Source organism: Erigeron canadensis, chromosome 9 (assembly GCF_010389155.1).
Source record: "Erigeron canadensis isolate Cc75 chromosome 9, C_canadensis_v1, whole genome shotgun sequence".
NCBI classification, from domain to species: domain Eukaryota; kingdom Viridiplantae; phylum Streptophyta; class Magnoliopsida; order Asterales; family Asteraceae; genus Erigeron; species Erigeron canadensis.
The window spans coordinates 8,612,084-8,628,199 of record NC_057769.1 but is presented as its reverse complement, the minus strand read 5'-3'; the positions used below and the strand labels follow the sequence as shown (position 1 = coordinate 8,628,199).

General features: G+C 33.1%; 2 protein-coding genes across 4 annotated transcripts; both read left to right on the top strand.

Moving 5' to 3' along the window:
- Positions 1-464: 464 nt before the first annotated feature.
- LOC122582612 (RNA pseudouridine synthase 3, mitochondrial-like) lies at positions 465-5,145 on the top strand. 3 transcript variants are annotated; one of them, XM_043755028.1, is made up of 11 exons: positions 501-518; positions 1,260-1,366; positions 1,808-2,128; positions 2,585-2,641; positions 2,866-3,024; positions 3,191-3,238; positions 3,314-3,394; positions 3,933-4,049; positions 4,119-4,220; positions 4,308-4,466; positions 4,765-5,145. In XM_043755028.1, exons 3-11 carry the CDS (start codon positions 1,823-1,825, stop codon positions 5,125-5,127), a joined length of 1,392 nt encoding a protein of 463 aa, XP_043610963.1. In that variant the 5' UTR covers positions 501-518; positions 1,260-1,366; positions 1,808-1,822; the 3' UTR covers positions 5,128-5,145. The 3 variants fall into 3 exon arrangements, with proteins under 3 accessions (XP_043610962.1, XP_043610963.1, XP_043610964.1); XM_043755027.1 differs by lacking the exon at positions 1,260-1,366 and having other exon boundaries at positions 465-518; XM_043755029.1 differs by lacking the exons at positions 501-518; positions 1,260-1,366 and having other exon boundaries at positions 2,068-2,132.
- Positions 5,146-13,875: 8,730 nt separating this feature from the next.
- On the top strand, positions 13,876-15,875 carry LOC122582418 (transcription termination factor MTERF4, chloroplastic-like). The gene has a single exon (XM_043754808.1). The coding sequence runs from the start codon at positions 14,134-14,136 to the stop codon at positions 15,688-15,690; it is 1,557 nt and encodes a 518-aa protein (XP_043610743.1). The 5' UTR covers positions 13,876-14,133; the 3' UTR covers positions 15,691-15,875.
- Positions 15,876-16,116: the final 241 nt, after the last annotated feature.

Sequence of the window (16,116 nt, the reverse complement as noted above, 5' to 3'; positions counted from 1 at the left end):
TTTTAAGTGAAAATACACAACAAGATTGATTTGCTTTAATACTTGTATAATTAAACAACGCGTAAAACATATAAATAGTTATATATATATATATATATATATATATAATTTGTTTGAAGTTTTAAAACCTTACTTTTATGGATTTGTTGTCATTGTTGTAATGTTATTGTTACTAATATTGTTTTGAAAACTTGTTGAAATTAATTATGGTGTAATTATAGGGTATAAAGTTATAAACTTTTCAAGCTCAATTGGAACCAAACCACAAGTGGTTAAAAACCGACTAAAACCGAAAACCGAACCGAAATTAACCCAAACCGAAAAATCCGAAACCCAATGGTTTTAGTTTTCAAAAACCAAATTATAACGGTTCGGTTTTAGTTAAAAACCGACCCAAACCGAACCGTAGTCGAACCGAACCGTACTACTAGTCACTTCGTATAAAAACTTCTAAAAAAAAAAAATCATATATTTGGTGTTTTATTTCATCTTTTGACATGATCGCATACAAACATTTGGTTAGTTTATTTGTTTCTTTCTTCTACTTTGGTTTTCTATTCTTATTGTAAAGATTTTCACATTTTCTTTGAATGCTCACCAACTGTTTGATGAAATGCCTTTGCACCTGACTTGCTTATTATATCTTAAAACATGATCAAAATTTGTGTTATAACTTCCCGTGTTAGCATTTCTTGATAGAATTTAGATCATTTGACCCCAAAGTTATTATTATGTAGAACGGCTGCGGTATAGGACTTTAGTATGTGAGGGTAAACTAGCTTGTATCGATTTGCGCAAATAAAAAAGTGAACTTCATGATTTGCATCCATAAGTTATTCTATAAGTTATTTGATTTATATAATTGCGGCATTACGATAGGTACTAGCATGTATCTATGACTGACCCTTTATGGAAAATGTTATGCTTTTTCTAGCAGAACCATGTTGGTTTATTTATATCCGAAAGCTACATTGTTGCTTCTTAGTATTTACTATATGAAAAGTCCGTATGTTCAATTGTTCATACAGAATCATTGTGCTTAACTTTTTGTTGCTTAACAACAATTGTACTTTCATAAATATATATATATCATGATATTATACGCTGTAAAAAATTTTCTGCTTCCGTGTTTACATTTTTTTTTTTTTTTTGAATCTTTGTATATGTGATGAAAGTTTTATACGTCTAAAATTATAGTCAATGTGAAGGTTACTCAAATTGGACATCATATTTACTCCGTTTCTGGATTTTGTTAACAGTGAATGTGAATCAAATCTCTTTTGATACACTTGTTGGCAAGAATAAAAAATTCCACTGAAAGCTTCGCAGTTGACGATTCATTTTGATACAATCTTTGTGTTTTGAGGTTTGAATATGCTGATATTATTTAAATTTGTTAACGTTTTCAATTTCCCATAGTTTGCACACTTAATAATAATCCAAGTAAATGTCATCCCTGCCTCATTTTCATTTACTAATAGAGACCCAGACCTTTCTAACACAGACCGCATAAGTTTCTAGCATTGCTGTCTATTCTACCTTTTGTTGAATTACTACAATTAACAACTTTTATAAAGTTAAATTAGGTATCTGAACGTTTAGTTTTCCGGGTTTGAGTTTATTCCAATTTTTATAGCTCAATACGATTTTTCTGACAAGAAAGATGATGTTCATTTGCATTAAGACCATGATAATGTACAATAATTTTCTTTCTGATATAATAAGTTGATTTTACACCCAATATTGCTAGTTTACATATCTACAACTTTTACAGCATATATGGGGATAATTTTATGTTTATATTCAGGCAGTATGTGCAACAATGTGGCTCAATATCTGTCGTCATCAGTGCAAGTCATTTGCGGTGAGGCACTTTTCCAGAGTGTCTCCCCCACCACCTGATTGTGGCGAAACTGTTCTTCGAGTTTCTAACAACATAACTCATCTGGGTTGCCCTAAAGCTGGTCACAAGCCTCGACAGCTCTTATCGTTGCCTCCATTTCCGTCACACCCTTTGCCTGGAAAGAATGCATCTCCTAATTCCCATGTCACCGCCATTAGCTGGTTAAAATATTACTTTTCTGATGTAGACAGTCCTGTGATCCAGTCACACTTTAACAAGGGCCTTGTGAGTACGTTTTCTTTTTGGGCTTCTCTTGATCTCTTCTAAGATTTGCTTACATGTTTTTATCTTTGGGTTTCTGTTATCATAGGCATATGAAGAAGTTGTGTCCTATTCTCAAAATTGATGTGTACAACATCCTTTTGATTTCCAAACCAAAAGCTTGCTGGATTGTATATTATAAACATTTTGGAACAGCTATGTTATCAAAACAATATATCTAAAACGAGAATTAGTAGTTACTTTTGTTTTTAAAAAAATGATTTCTTTTTACTCTTGCGTTTTTATTGTTTTTTACTCCCTGAATTATATCCTTTGGATTTGTTTGTAAAGATGAGAAAAATTTAGTTTTTGCATTTTGAAAGGAAATATATTCAGACGTGTTTCGTCGTTTTCTGTATGATCTAAATGTGCCAACTACTTCAATGTGATTAAAAATATAATGCTTGTATATTCGTCCAGGTGAAGATGGAGTGTCATGAGGCCGGAAAGGAAGGACAGGAAAATATTGTAAAAAAGGTAGGTCTTACTCAAATTTTCAGTTTTATTATAAATAATGACTTACTAAAAATATGATTACAAAAACCACATTGTTACAATGTTATATTAAAGCGATGTAAGGGGATGTTTATAAGTATTCTTGTTATGAGTTTATGATCTCACAACCCCAATTCATGTAGCATTCAGATTTCTGGTAAGTAGTTTAATTTGGTTTGATTTTATAATATTGTATCAACGCACAGATAAAGCACAATGAGGTCATGACGAAGGGTTCTAAAGTTTACGTGCCAGTATCTGTTGCTGAATCTAAAATCTCCAAGAGATTTGATACCATACCAAGTGCATCTCTCTGTCCAAATGCAGATGAGATACAGTATTTGCAAAGACTTGTCATGTACAAGGTATGTCTTTAGTTCTAATACCTGTCATGTTATCTGCATATGATATTAGGATTTTGGATTTATTCAGTGCCCGTTTAAGCTTTTTGAGCATTATAACTTCGCAATTTTTTTTGTAGATTATCATGCTGTAAGTTAGTTTTGTTAACACTTCATTTTGAAACTTCAGGACTCTGCAATACTTGTTCTCAACAAGCCACCAAAGGTGCCGTTAAAGGTTGGCCACTAAGCTCAAACTTTTTATAATTAAGTCATGTTTTATTCTATTTCTCTTACAGGTTATTATGTTTAGGGGAATATGGCAGTTCATAACAGTATGGATGCCCTGGCTGCTGCAGCATTATGTTATGATTACGACGAGGGTCCAAAGTTGGTAATTATTCTCTAATTGGTTACTGCTCTACTCTTACCCACTAAAGGATTGTGTCAATTTGTGAGATTCTATAATTTTACTTCTATTATTCTCCTAAAAGGCTAAAAGCAATTGTAAAAAGTGACCCAAACCCCGTTGGCCCATTATCCAATACAATCATTTATTCTTTGTAAAATGCAACTGGATATGGAATTATGGACACAATATGTCAGTGGGTCAACCTGACTCATTTGACATGTGCTTAATATTGCCCAATTTATCCTCGCGAGGAAAGCCTAGTGGTGGGGGAAATGCAACATGAAAGCGGAGGTCAGGGGTTAAATTCTCAGTCCCATGTCCCTTTAATCAGAGTGTTCTGTGATTTACTTCTCCTTGTTGGCCATGGGACCGGTTAGTGGGAGGTCATAAAGGGTTAGTTATCCATAATGTTGTTTGATGTTGACCCAAACCCATTTGGTATGTTACCCTACGCTGTCATTCATTCACCCCCCTAAGGCGAAATCCCTTTCCTTTTTCTAAATTTTTGATCACTTTGTAGGTTCATCGTCTTGATAAAGAAAGCAGTGGGATTATTCTGATGGGCAGATCAAAAGAGAGCATCTCTCATCTTCATTGGTTGTTCAGTGACCTCAATAGGACAAAGTCTTCACGTAAGGTATGCATTGACCTTTGGACATAGTAATCTTGGAGCTTATTATGCTAATGTTATTCATCATAACTTTAGGCATGGAATGATACATGTGAAGATACTTACCAAAGGTACTGGGCGCTCGTCATAGGAACCCCAAAGGAAAAGGAGGGTTTAATTCGTGCCCCTCTAACAAAGGTCATTATTAATTATCATGTTCATACATCTTTGGATTATCATCAATGAAAAATAAAGATGTGAACACTCTGCTGTAATTGGTTATAGGTTATGCTTAATGGTGGGAAAGCAGAAAGAGTAATGTTGGCTTATGGTGCTGGTTTAGAAGCTTCCCAGGAGGCTGTCACAGAATACCGAGTGCTTGGTCCTACAATAAGTGGTTGTTCATGGGTTGAGCTACGTCCACTTACAAACCATAAGCATCAGGTATATGCCCTCTCTTTTTTTTTTACCTAAGATTTTAATATATTAATTTTTTTCCTTTTGGTGCTCAATTGACACTTGAACTACCTCTTGGTTGATAGCTACTAAAATGCCGATATACCAAAACCTTATTGGTAATGGTATTACATAATAGTGATCATATGTGCTGCTTTTGTTTGAACTTGTATAATCTAATAATTAGATGTTTGAGTGTTTGATTAGTTCAACATAAAGAAGGGTAAATACTTTTTGATTAAATGAAATATGAATAATCAGTTTCATAATGTAACCTCTACCCCAGCTCCGGGTGCACTGTGCTGAAGCTCTTGGTACGCCGATCGTAGGTGACTACAAGTATGGTTGGTTTGTTCACAGTAGATGGAAGCAAATGCCAAGGGCTGATTATGAGCCAGTAAGTGGAGAACCATACAAAATGAGAAGGCCCGCAGGGCTGGACATTCAAAAAGGAAGCGTACTATCTAAAGTTCCGTTGTTGCATTTGCATTGTAGAGAGCTTGTAATTCCTAATGTAGCTAAGCATCTTGAGGCCCAGAAGACAACAAACTCTAAAAGCAAGTTAAAGCCAAATGTGCTTAGATTTGTGGCATCAATGCCTTCACACATGAAGATTAGTTGGAATCTAATGTCATCTTATTTGGTTTGACTATTTCTTTTGCTTTTATACATCATTCTGTGCTTATAGCCTTATAGATATGACAAATCGATTAAATAGAAATAGTTGATTGTGATAGTTTACCTAAAACTGTAACCTCAACAGAAGTCTTGACATTACAAGGTTTATCCATTTGGTAGCGTTAAGTTTATTCGATGATTTTGATTAAGTCTTAAAACCCATAAGAACTCACTTTTAAAGCATAATTATGGGTCAGATTAGGTGGGTACAATTTGTACTTAATTTTAGAGGTTCAAATGGATAACATAATGATTGGTAAACTGAATAAATGGACCGCACATGTTGAAAGGTTGAAACTCATTTTATTTGTTTACAAGTCAATCCACTTATAAATTGACCCATATAAATAAAGGAAAGAAAAAAAAAGATCGAAAAGCAAAAAATTAAACACAGCAGAGAGCAAGAGAATTTATTAATCTTTTGTCATGAATGCTATTAATTGGAAACTTTTTGCTACGTTATTAATTTTTTTGTTACATCGACTGTTTAAATTAGCTGTTTTTTGGACTTAATACGTAATATCTAAAGATCATTCGTTCCATGTTTTGGGTCCCTCATTTTTTTGGGCCCAGGCTCAAGCCCTCCCTGCGACCCTGCCTACCCTTAAAGCCAACACTGGTCATGAGATCATAGAAATAAAATAAAATTATTTAGTATTATTATTAGATTGTGTGCTCTATTTATCTGATCATCTTTAAAATCAGTCTTCTACTCTTTTTTCAAAATAAGTATGTAACTAGGAAATGATATATAAGCTGGCGACGACAGCTACGATTGGGGGTAGCGGCGACGATGAGTGTAACTTATTGATGTGAAGGCAATCGATGTACAATGAATAATATAGTTATTTTAGAAATTTAAAGATAGACTTTACAAGTTATTTCATTAAAGATATTTTTGGAACATCACTTAAGTGAATTAGGTAGAGTAATAATAATTTGAGTATTTTTGACATTTGTGTTGTTTGTGTTTAAAGGGATAATGTTATAAAAGTTTATTTTAATATATTTTGTACATTACAGAAGAATTTTTTTTATATATATTTTAATATTTTACATTTTATTTTACATAAAATATTCTCATTTACGTGTTAATGGTTTATAGTTAAAATTGATAAATTAGAGCATGGGGTATGAGGGCTTGACCCCGACCCTGAATCCCTGCTGGCATCTCAGCGTTGACCATCCCACCATTCCCCCCTTTTGGCGTTGAGTCTTGGTTCGTGATCCGACTTTTGAATGCCAATGTTTAGTGTTTCTCTCTTTTTGTTGTTTTGTTGCAAGAAAAGAAATGTGTTAATAGCTTTATCCTTTTAATACAAATAGAAATACAAAATGTTTGGCTTGTAAAGACCCATGTAACAAACGAAAAAGTGAAAGATCAAATGAGTAAATTTAGTTAAGTCAAAAGTCAATGCTATTAATATGTTAATTGAAAATGAAGAGTGATGTATCAAAAGTCAATAATTTAAGTAATTTATTTGAGATGATTTACATAATACATTAGAAAAAAATAGTTCACTAACAATTTTTAGTGGGTAATTTTCATTTACAAGATATCTTTATTATTAATATTATGAAGATATTTATTGTTATTATACCAGTTTCAAGTTTATTTTGTATATATAATCTATATCTATATATAATATAAAGTTGAGTTATAGTTACTTTGTTAACAAAAAGTGATGGAATAAAGAGATTTATGAGTGCATTTATGATTGTATATTAATGATGGTGCTATATGCTTATGATATTTCTTATGGTTCATGTGATAATGTAATGAAATGATGAAATTTATGAGGCTTTATGATTGTGTGTTAATGATGAGGTTAATGGGGTTCCTCATGCATTGTTCTTGAGTTATAACCGATTTTTTGTTAAATTTGGGTGATGGAAAAGTTTTTGTGTTACTGGTATTAGTTAATTTTGTGTTATGATGGTACTATATGCTTATGATGACGGTATTAGTTAATTTGTGTTATGATGGTGCTATATGCTTATGATGTTTGTATCTTATCAGTTCTTATGGTTCCTATAATTTCTATAATTTGAGTTGAATGAAAAATTTTATAAGGGGTATATGTATAGATATGTTAACGGATTTTTGATTAACATGGGTTTTATTTAATGTTCAGTATAATTGTATATATGTGTAATTTAACTTGGATATAATTGTTATTTGTGTTGTTATGGTATATAAAGTCGAGTTATAATTATTTTTTAGCACAAAGTGATGCTGAAATGAAATGAAGAAATTTATGAAAGAATTTATAATTTTCAATGCTAAATGTACTTGTTAATTGTGTATGTTAACTAGGACTTTTGAGTTATCTATCAATGAATGTGCGATACACGACTACAAAAATTTGCTTGTTTTTATAGTTAGTGTAGTGTAGTTGAAGTTGGAGGGTCCATATGGCCACGACATGTTTTAACTTAGGTTGCGAAAAGATTATAAGAACCCTTGTTTTGTTGCCTGACCCACGTTAAATCAGTTGACACATGAGACATCTACGGTGAAACTTGTATACCATGTAAGCATGTAAGATTTGGGGTTTTAATGTATAAATGGTGGGTCTAAAATAATACGAACAACTTATTAATTAATGCAATTCACAACCACAATAAACACATACAACTGCATGTATAAAAATCAATTCGTTCTAAAACCGGCATCTATCATAACCTCATAACCTAATTGCACTCCTGAATACTTCCAATGTGTGAACGACATAGATATCAATAACCAGAGTCGATGGTGACCTCGATAGGCAAAGGTGGCCTGCAACATCTTTGCCTTCAATTCGTTTCTCAAATTTCATAACGATAACACCTATATTATTAAATTTATAACCAATTATTGTTTGGTAACCCATTTCTGAGGGAATCCCCTCCCTGAATACAACAATAGGCTAGTTATCAAGTGCACGTACAGGATAATTAAAAATCAAGTGTTGATCATCCTATACATGAGCAAAAGTAGTCTCTTGTCAGTTGCAGGTGATAAATCCTATAACAATGGAGCATTGTCAGGGCCGGTCCTGAATAACTAGATGCTAAGGGCGAGACAATTAAATATGCCCATACTTAGTTTCCGTGAATAACTAAACACATTATTATTTTGTAGAATGAAACCTATTCAATTTAGACGATTTGTCCCAATGAATATTAAATTTAAATGAATGAAAATACTTAATTGAGATTTTTCAAGTAATAAAGATACCTTTTCAAATCAATTACCATTTCGATAGCATGCATACATAATATATGCAAGAAACATGTCGACCCAATCTTTATATTAAATAAAAAATGATTATTTTGACATCATCATTTCATAAATATCGTTTATTTGTCACATCCAAATTATTTCTTAATATTAAGTTTGGTTTTTTTTTAATTACTTATGATGTCATAAACACTCTTATTCTTAAAATTTATTGCATTTTTGTTTTTGTTACTTTATAAAAAAAAATTTAGATATATATATTTTTTAATTTTTTTTAAGAAAAACTCTAATAAATTATACATTATCTTATAAGTTTCATCGTCTAAATATTTTTATCATAAAATATTTTTAATTACTCACATATTATGCGAGTTAATAAACTAATTATAACTTATAAGATATACTATTTTGAGGAGATGAGTGCTCTTAGACGATCGTAACTTCGCGATTTTATAAAACTTTAACTGATATGCCCGAGTTAATTAGCTAGTTTATGTATTGAATGATTATTTATTCAATTGTAAAATTAAATTTCTAATATCCTTTCTTAATAAAGGTATGCATTTTCCAATTTAAACCATCACAAATTGTCACATCGAATATATATGACATCAATTTTGACATCTAAAAAGTTTATGACTTTCATATTTTCATCGGCTTCAAATATGCTAGTATTTTTTTTATTTCATCACCATTATAAATTTTATTAATTCTATAATAAATTCTATACGTTCAAAGTTTTTATTATTTATACTGTATGAAATTTTAATGAATTTTAGTTGTTGTCGTTTAGCCCTTTTAACACATTGTATCCAGTAACATAAAAATAAATTTTTCTTGCTATTATTGTATTTCATTGGTGGATCTAATATTTTATTTTATATATAATAAAGGTACGATCTACTAATTTGATCGATAACTATACTCTTTATTTTATATCAACATATTAAAAGAACTATAAATTTAAAAGGTTAAAGTTGAGTTTTAGTAACAAAAAGGGGTCTTATTGAAAACATTAAAATAAAAGTATGGCCATAATACGTGTCAGGCATCTAGTGGTAGTAGTCACATAAAAAAAAGTGATGATAATCAGTTATCATTTTCCTCGCTCCAGTTCTCCATTAAAATACAACCTGCAAAAAAATGTAAGCATAATTTTTGTATATATATATATAAGATAAATCAGAAAATCGTTACCTCTTACTTATTTGATGCTAAGGGCTGTTGCCCGTTTCGCCCGGTGCCAGGGCCGCCCCTGAGCATTGTGTCATATATACATTGTAACTAATACTCTATTAGTTTTTCGATGCAAACTGACAACATATCAAGACGTTTATTGCAGGTTTGTTCGCAGTGAACTCAATCATAACATGCACTCCACCTATGTTTCTAACAACCACAAGTATGTTTCTCACTGTAAAGATACACTACATTTTAGAAGGCAGGTTGTAAATTGTTACGGCTTTAAATGTGATAAGTAGTGACACTTTGGAAAACAACACCAAAAAACTATATATAATGAATACATTGTGCAAGATGCAGTGAGATATAACAAATATAACTGAAAACATGATGTAGATAAACACATTCAAGACCACAGATATAAAAATAGGGAAAAGAGAAAATTATTATATTTTTGGAAACCAACAAAATTAACAAAGTCTTGCAATTTGGGTCAAAGGTAAAACATGAAAACAATATAAAACTACTTATAACTATTATTGTATTATTGTATATCTTAAAAGAGATTACATAGGATGTATATATAATGAATACTTTTACAATTAACACCCTCTAATATAAAACTTAGGGGGTGCCTGGTTGGAGGTATTGAGGGGTAGGGAATGGGAAAGGGATTGAATAAACAAGCTTGGATGAAAAAATCTAAGATAATCAATGTTCTAAACTGGGTAATGGAGCATTACCCAATAAATTGGGGGTTAAGGGATTGATTACTCACCACTCTCTTCTTCTTCTCCTTTCTTTGCCCAGTATGTGTTGGAACCCATTACTGCCGTCCGCCGCCCGACATCACAACCATTACCACCCACACAACACCACCCATCCTCCCGCCGCTAACACCCCTACCACCATCGGAAAGCAAGAACCGGAAAGATATGGTGGTGGCTGCCGGAGGTTACTTCCGATCGATAGTGTTCATGTGTATTATTAGAGTGATCCAAGTCAAATGTGTTGGAGTTATATATATATATATATATATTATATTTTCTGCAAGTGGGAGAAAAAAAGCAAAGTGATGAGAAGAAAACGACTAGTGCTTTATCTAAAAGGACAACCAAGCAATATTAATAGAATAATACTTTCATTGCATTCCTTTAGCATTTCTATTACCTTTCCTATTCCCATTACCCTATTCGAACCAAGAACCCCTTAGTCTAATAAACAATGACTAACATATTCGCTTTCAAAAGCATAAAATGTAAGTTTCAAAGAACGTGAAGGTATACTACTCATACCTTTTTTTCCTTGCCACCCGGTTTAGATCATTCCCTTGCCATCATGCCCCCGTCTTCGATTCAAAATCCTCAACATAGCTGAAATGAGGCGACGAGGGAAACATATGTAACGACTAACTCATATAATCCACTTTCCTATCTTATATATGTCACTTACATTTTCGGTTTCTTTTCATCTGTTTTTTTTTTTTTGCCGGAGAAGATAGTGGTTTAATCCTCTTGAATGGCCTGAATAAGGATGCATGACCTCTCGTGTTGCTTTTTTTGCTTGTCAAAGCCTCCAATTTATCTACATCAACTTCAGGTGTGATAACCTGGACGCAGTTAAAGCTCTTATACTCCCCGCATTGGTAGCGTGTGTGGCATCTAATCTCAAATGTGAGGTTGTGCCCACCTGTTTTCTACGACGGGGGTTAGCACAGAAGCGTTGTCTGATCACTCATCCTGGAAAGCATAGATAAGGGCAAAATATAAATTAAAAATACCTTCTAGGTAACATGTACATCTAGAACTGCGTACTTACCTGGTGTTGTTGTTCCAACAACAACTTTTCTATCCTATTAACCAATTCATCAACACTCACATCAAAGAGCACAACACAAATTTTCCCACTTTCATCCCTAATATCCGCCTAAACCATAAAGCTGGTTTCATTATTGTGGAAACCTAGGAGCTTATAAAGTTACTATGACCAAGCAAATATGTACAACGGAATGAAATTTACCTTCTTGTATGGTAACTTTAGAACCTAAGATTAAACCATTTTCTTCCTCTTTCCTATGTAATTGCCTACACGGCTATGCATAGCCAAAGTTAACATAGGCAAGTCAACTATTCTTCCTGAAGTCAACTATTCTTCCTGGAATAACAGTTTATGTGGGGAAATCACTAAAAGCTACAACCTGTTCAAACTGATACATTATTTTATGTTCTCATATGACCGCCCATTTAGCAAGATGCATAGTTACTTATGTTGTAACGCATTGCACATCAGCCGGCTTCCCTCTCCCACCTGTTTGGCAGTCTTTCTAAGGGTCATACATAGGAGGCCAAAAGGGTAGCTAACATGCGGGTAGTTAACACCGTTGTTGCAACCGTCGCACCAAAACTTCCCATCCATCTTGGTGACCCCCTTTCGGCACTTCCTAGTCCACACACGATTTCTAGTTTGTTTCTCACAACAACCTGCACGGTTAAATTGAAGTCAGTAATGCTCCATTAATCGACAAATCTAGCACAGAAGAGGTTTAATGCAAAACCTAATACTTACTTCCTCATTTCCCTCAGGTGCTCATCCTAAGAGTTGTGTGAGTGTCTCTGCTGGTTCTGGGTATCGAAAGGCCGGTATCTAAATCCACACCATTGCAAGCAAAACTTACAATGAACATCCTGTACGCAAACGTTGACAAAAACAATTGTGCGCATGTAGTTGATTTAATCACACTAATGAGAGTTCAAAAATTCCACTACAAGAAAATGTTGATTAGTGACCATTTTGTTTAGTGACAACTAAAATTTGATCACTAATAACCTTATTTAGTTACCATTAAGAAAAAGTGGTCACTAAATTTGGTCACTAAACAAAATTAGTAGCCAAAAATAACATTTTTTGGTCTCTAAACAAAATTAGTGACGGATCTTTAATGACGAAAAGTGACAACTCAAAATTTGGTCACTATCCTAATTACATTTATGCCAATCTTTTGTCTAATGTTGGCAGCCAAGAAACCCCCCGCCATTCACCAGATCCCCAGGCCCACCTGTCTTTTGCGGTTGCAAATGTGATAGAACCAATTAAGTGTCTAATGCTATGGTTCCTCTACTTTTGTCTAATGTTTGGCCTTATTTTATTCGAGATTAAAGGGAAGCGGGAATCTCATAGCAATAGAGGAACCATACCATAAGTTGAGCCAAAAATGTATATTTTGGCCATTAACTGGAATGCCACAATTTACAAGCTCCAGATTTATGCCTTTTTATATTAAAGTAGCAGAAATCTTAATAATATCAACCCATGGAAGAGGAAAGGATGGTCTAGCCGGAATGAATGACCATGAGCGTAAGTGTGATGGATGAACCATATTACTTGTCTAGTTGTCTCCATAGCCTGCCATGCTCGATTTTACATTTCCACCACCACATGGATAAACTTAGCCAGCCATATGCAGGTATCAAATTTTTTTTTTTTCTAATTACGAACACATAAAATTATACTCGATATAAAAACAAATAACAAGACAAAACTTATGCAGACTTAAAAAGTGAAAGAAAGAGAAATACATGAACTCATAAAAGAAGGATGAGACGTTTATTTATTTATTTTTATTAAAACCTAACCCTATTAGGGGTTAGTTATTGTAAATCAAATATTAAAGTAAAACAAGTAACACAACGTTTAGATCATGGTTAAAATTGATCCACTAGCAATTAATATATATATATATATAATATAATATGGGAATAACATATCATACGTGTTTTCTCTCTCATAAATTATTTAAAAAATATTAAACATTAAGCTATGTAATTGAAATGAATGTTTAAATTTTTTAAAAAGGGTAAGAAAGAAGTAATAAGCATTTTCATTTTTAAAAAAAATCAACACCACGCACTCACACAGTACTCACACACACGACATACCCTTTATATCCAATCTAAATTATCCCCATTCCCAATCGATCATGAAACTTGAAACCCTCCCATTCCCTATTGATGGATTGATCGAATAACCCTCACAAGTGATTCGAATAATCCTTTCAATCGATCATTCAATCATCGACTTCTTTTCCCTATTTATAATAAGTTTCAATCACTAATCTTTTCTCTCTTTTAATTCATTCGAATAATGCTTATATATATATGGGAAAATATAAAATGCTCTTAACATCATTCCTGCTACTTTCACAGACACCTCCCCCTGAATTTCCCACATGATAAATAAATAATCATCTCATTAGCTAACCCATATATATATATATATATATATATATATATATATAATATCGCGCCTTGTTCTGTTTAGTTTGCTTACTGAGTACTAGTTATGCTTACATACCCATCAGCCGCTCCCTTTCCTGTAATGTTTATGTTTCTGTTGGTTTATGAACAATCTATGCTACTGTGTTTATGTTTCTGTTGTAAATGATTCTTCCCATGAAAGCTTCAATCTTTTCTTCAAGGTAAGCCCTCTTTTCATATCTTCAGTTAGAATGCTTACAAACCCTTGATTTTTTTTATTTAAAGAGCCCTAATTTGTCATTATTTGACAAAAAAAATGACACTTTTTATCAGAAATAAACAATCTTTAAGATCATTCATCATAAACCCACTTCAATTTATATCTAATAAATCTAAAGTTTCAAACTTTACACCATTAATTTCCCTTGAATCCTATGAAAATGATAAACCCCAATTTAGGGTTTTAGGGAATAAGCCCTATTCAAGCCAATCATCATCATCATCATCATCATCATCATCATCATCAAGATTTCCTGAATATGAAATGCCAACTGTTACATGGGGTGTAGTTCAAGGTAGAAAAGAGAAACTTGTATCTAGAGTTATTATATGTGATTATTTAAAAAGTATAGGTATAATTCCTGATGAGTTAGAGGAGTTGGAATTACCGTCTACAGTCGAGGTTATGCGTGAGCGTGTTGAGTTTTTGCAAAAGATAGGGTTAAGTATCGATGATATTAATGAGTATCCGTTAATGCTTGGTTGTAGTGTTAGGAAGAATATTATCCCGGTTTTGGGGTATTTGGAGAAAGTTGGGATTCAACGGTCGAAAATGGGCGAGTTTGTGAAAAAGTATCCGCAAGTGTTGCATGCTAGTGTGGTTGTGGAGCTTGTTCCGGTTGTTAGGTTTCTTAGGGGGTTGGATGTTGAAAGACAAGATATTGGGTATGTTTTGATGAAATATCCGGACTTGTTAGGGTTTAAGTTAGAAGGGACCATGAGTACTTCAGTAGCGTATTTGGTGAGTATTGGTGTTAATCCTAGAGATATTGGTCCCATGGTGACACAGTATCCATACTTTTTGGGAATGAGAGTTGGGACTATGATTAAGCCGTTGGTTGAGTATTTGGTCTCTTTAGGATTACCAAAGAAAGTTTTGGCAAGGATGTTTGAGAAACGGGCGTATCTAATTGGGTATGATGTTGAAGAAATAGTTAAACCGAATGTTGAATGTTTGATTAGCTTTGGGGTGCGAAAGGAAACACTTGCTTCTGTTATTGCTCAATACCCACAAATTCTTGGCCTTCCCTTGAAAGCCAAGCTGTCAACACAACAATATTTTTTCAAATTGAGGCTTAAAATTGACCCAGAAGGTTTCGCTCGTCTAATTGAGAAAATGCCTCAAGTAGTTACTCTTGGCCAAAATGTGATAATGAAGCCCGTTGAATTTCTTCTTGGACGTGGATTTTCAAGTGAAGATGTGACTAAGATGATTGTGAAATGCCCACAATTAGTTGCTTTACAAGTTGGTTTGATGAAAAATAGCTTTTATTATTTCAAGAGTGAAATGGGAAGGCCATTGAAAGAATTAGTCGAGTTTCCTGAATACTTCACATATGGTCTAGAGTCAAGAATCAAACCAAGGTATCAAAGATTGCAGCATAAGGGCATCAGGAGTTCATTGTCTTGGTTTCTTAATTGCAGCGATCAAAGATTTGAAGAAAGATTATATGCTGATTATATTGAGACCGAGAATGAAGGACCTCATTTTGTTATGGGTGGGAAGCTGGAGTTACCTGGTAATCAATTGGTATCTGATGAAGAAGAGGAGAGCGACGATGAGATACTTTATAGACGTACCGTTTCTCTTTAGTTTTTGTACCGTACCATACAAATGTTTTACAATCTTAGTTATTTTTATATTAAAGTCATCAATTCTGACATCTAAATCTTCCTTGTTTATCTGATTTGCTTTAAATATGGATTACATCATATAATTGCAGGTCTTGTTATATCTTGAATAAGTTTTTCGATTTTGTATATAGTAAAGTTCTTTTATATTTTTGTAAAGATGTTTAATTGGATCACTGAGGAACATCACCTAGCTCTTCTGGATTTCTCCATTTTCTTATACCCATTGTTTCAGGAAAGATATTCTGTTTATATACTTTGAAGGTCAAACATAGTATCGGTCAACTTTAAGTTTGTTGTGAACTTGATGGAAACTTTTAATCAGAAACGGCATATGAGAAAGGGTTGGTGGTAAGTTCACACCCTAACTTGAAACGAAGTATACCAG

Bases quoted from the DNA above. Each gene is read 5' to 3' on its own strand.
- LOC122582612 (XM_043755027.1), top strand. From the start codon at position 498: ATGATCGCATACAAACATTTG. The intron at 2,129-2,584 runs GTGAGTACGTTT...ATATTCGTCCAG, and splicing joins CACACTTTAACAAGGGCCTT to GTGAAGATGGAGTGTCATGA. The intron at 3,025-3,190 runs GTATGTCTTTAG...TTGAAACTTCAG, and splicing joins AAAGACTTGTCATGTACAAG to GACTCTGCAATACTTGTTCT.
- LOC122582418 (XM_043754808.1), top strand. From the start codon at position 14,134: ATGACACTTTTTATCAGAAATAAACAATCTTTAAGATCATTCATCATA.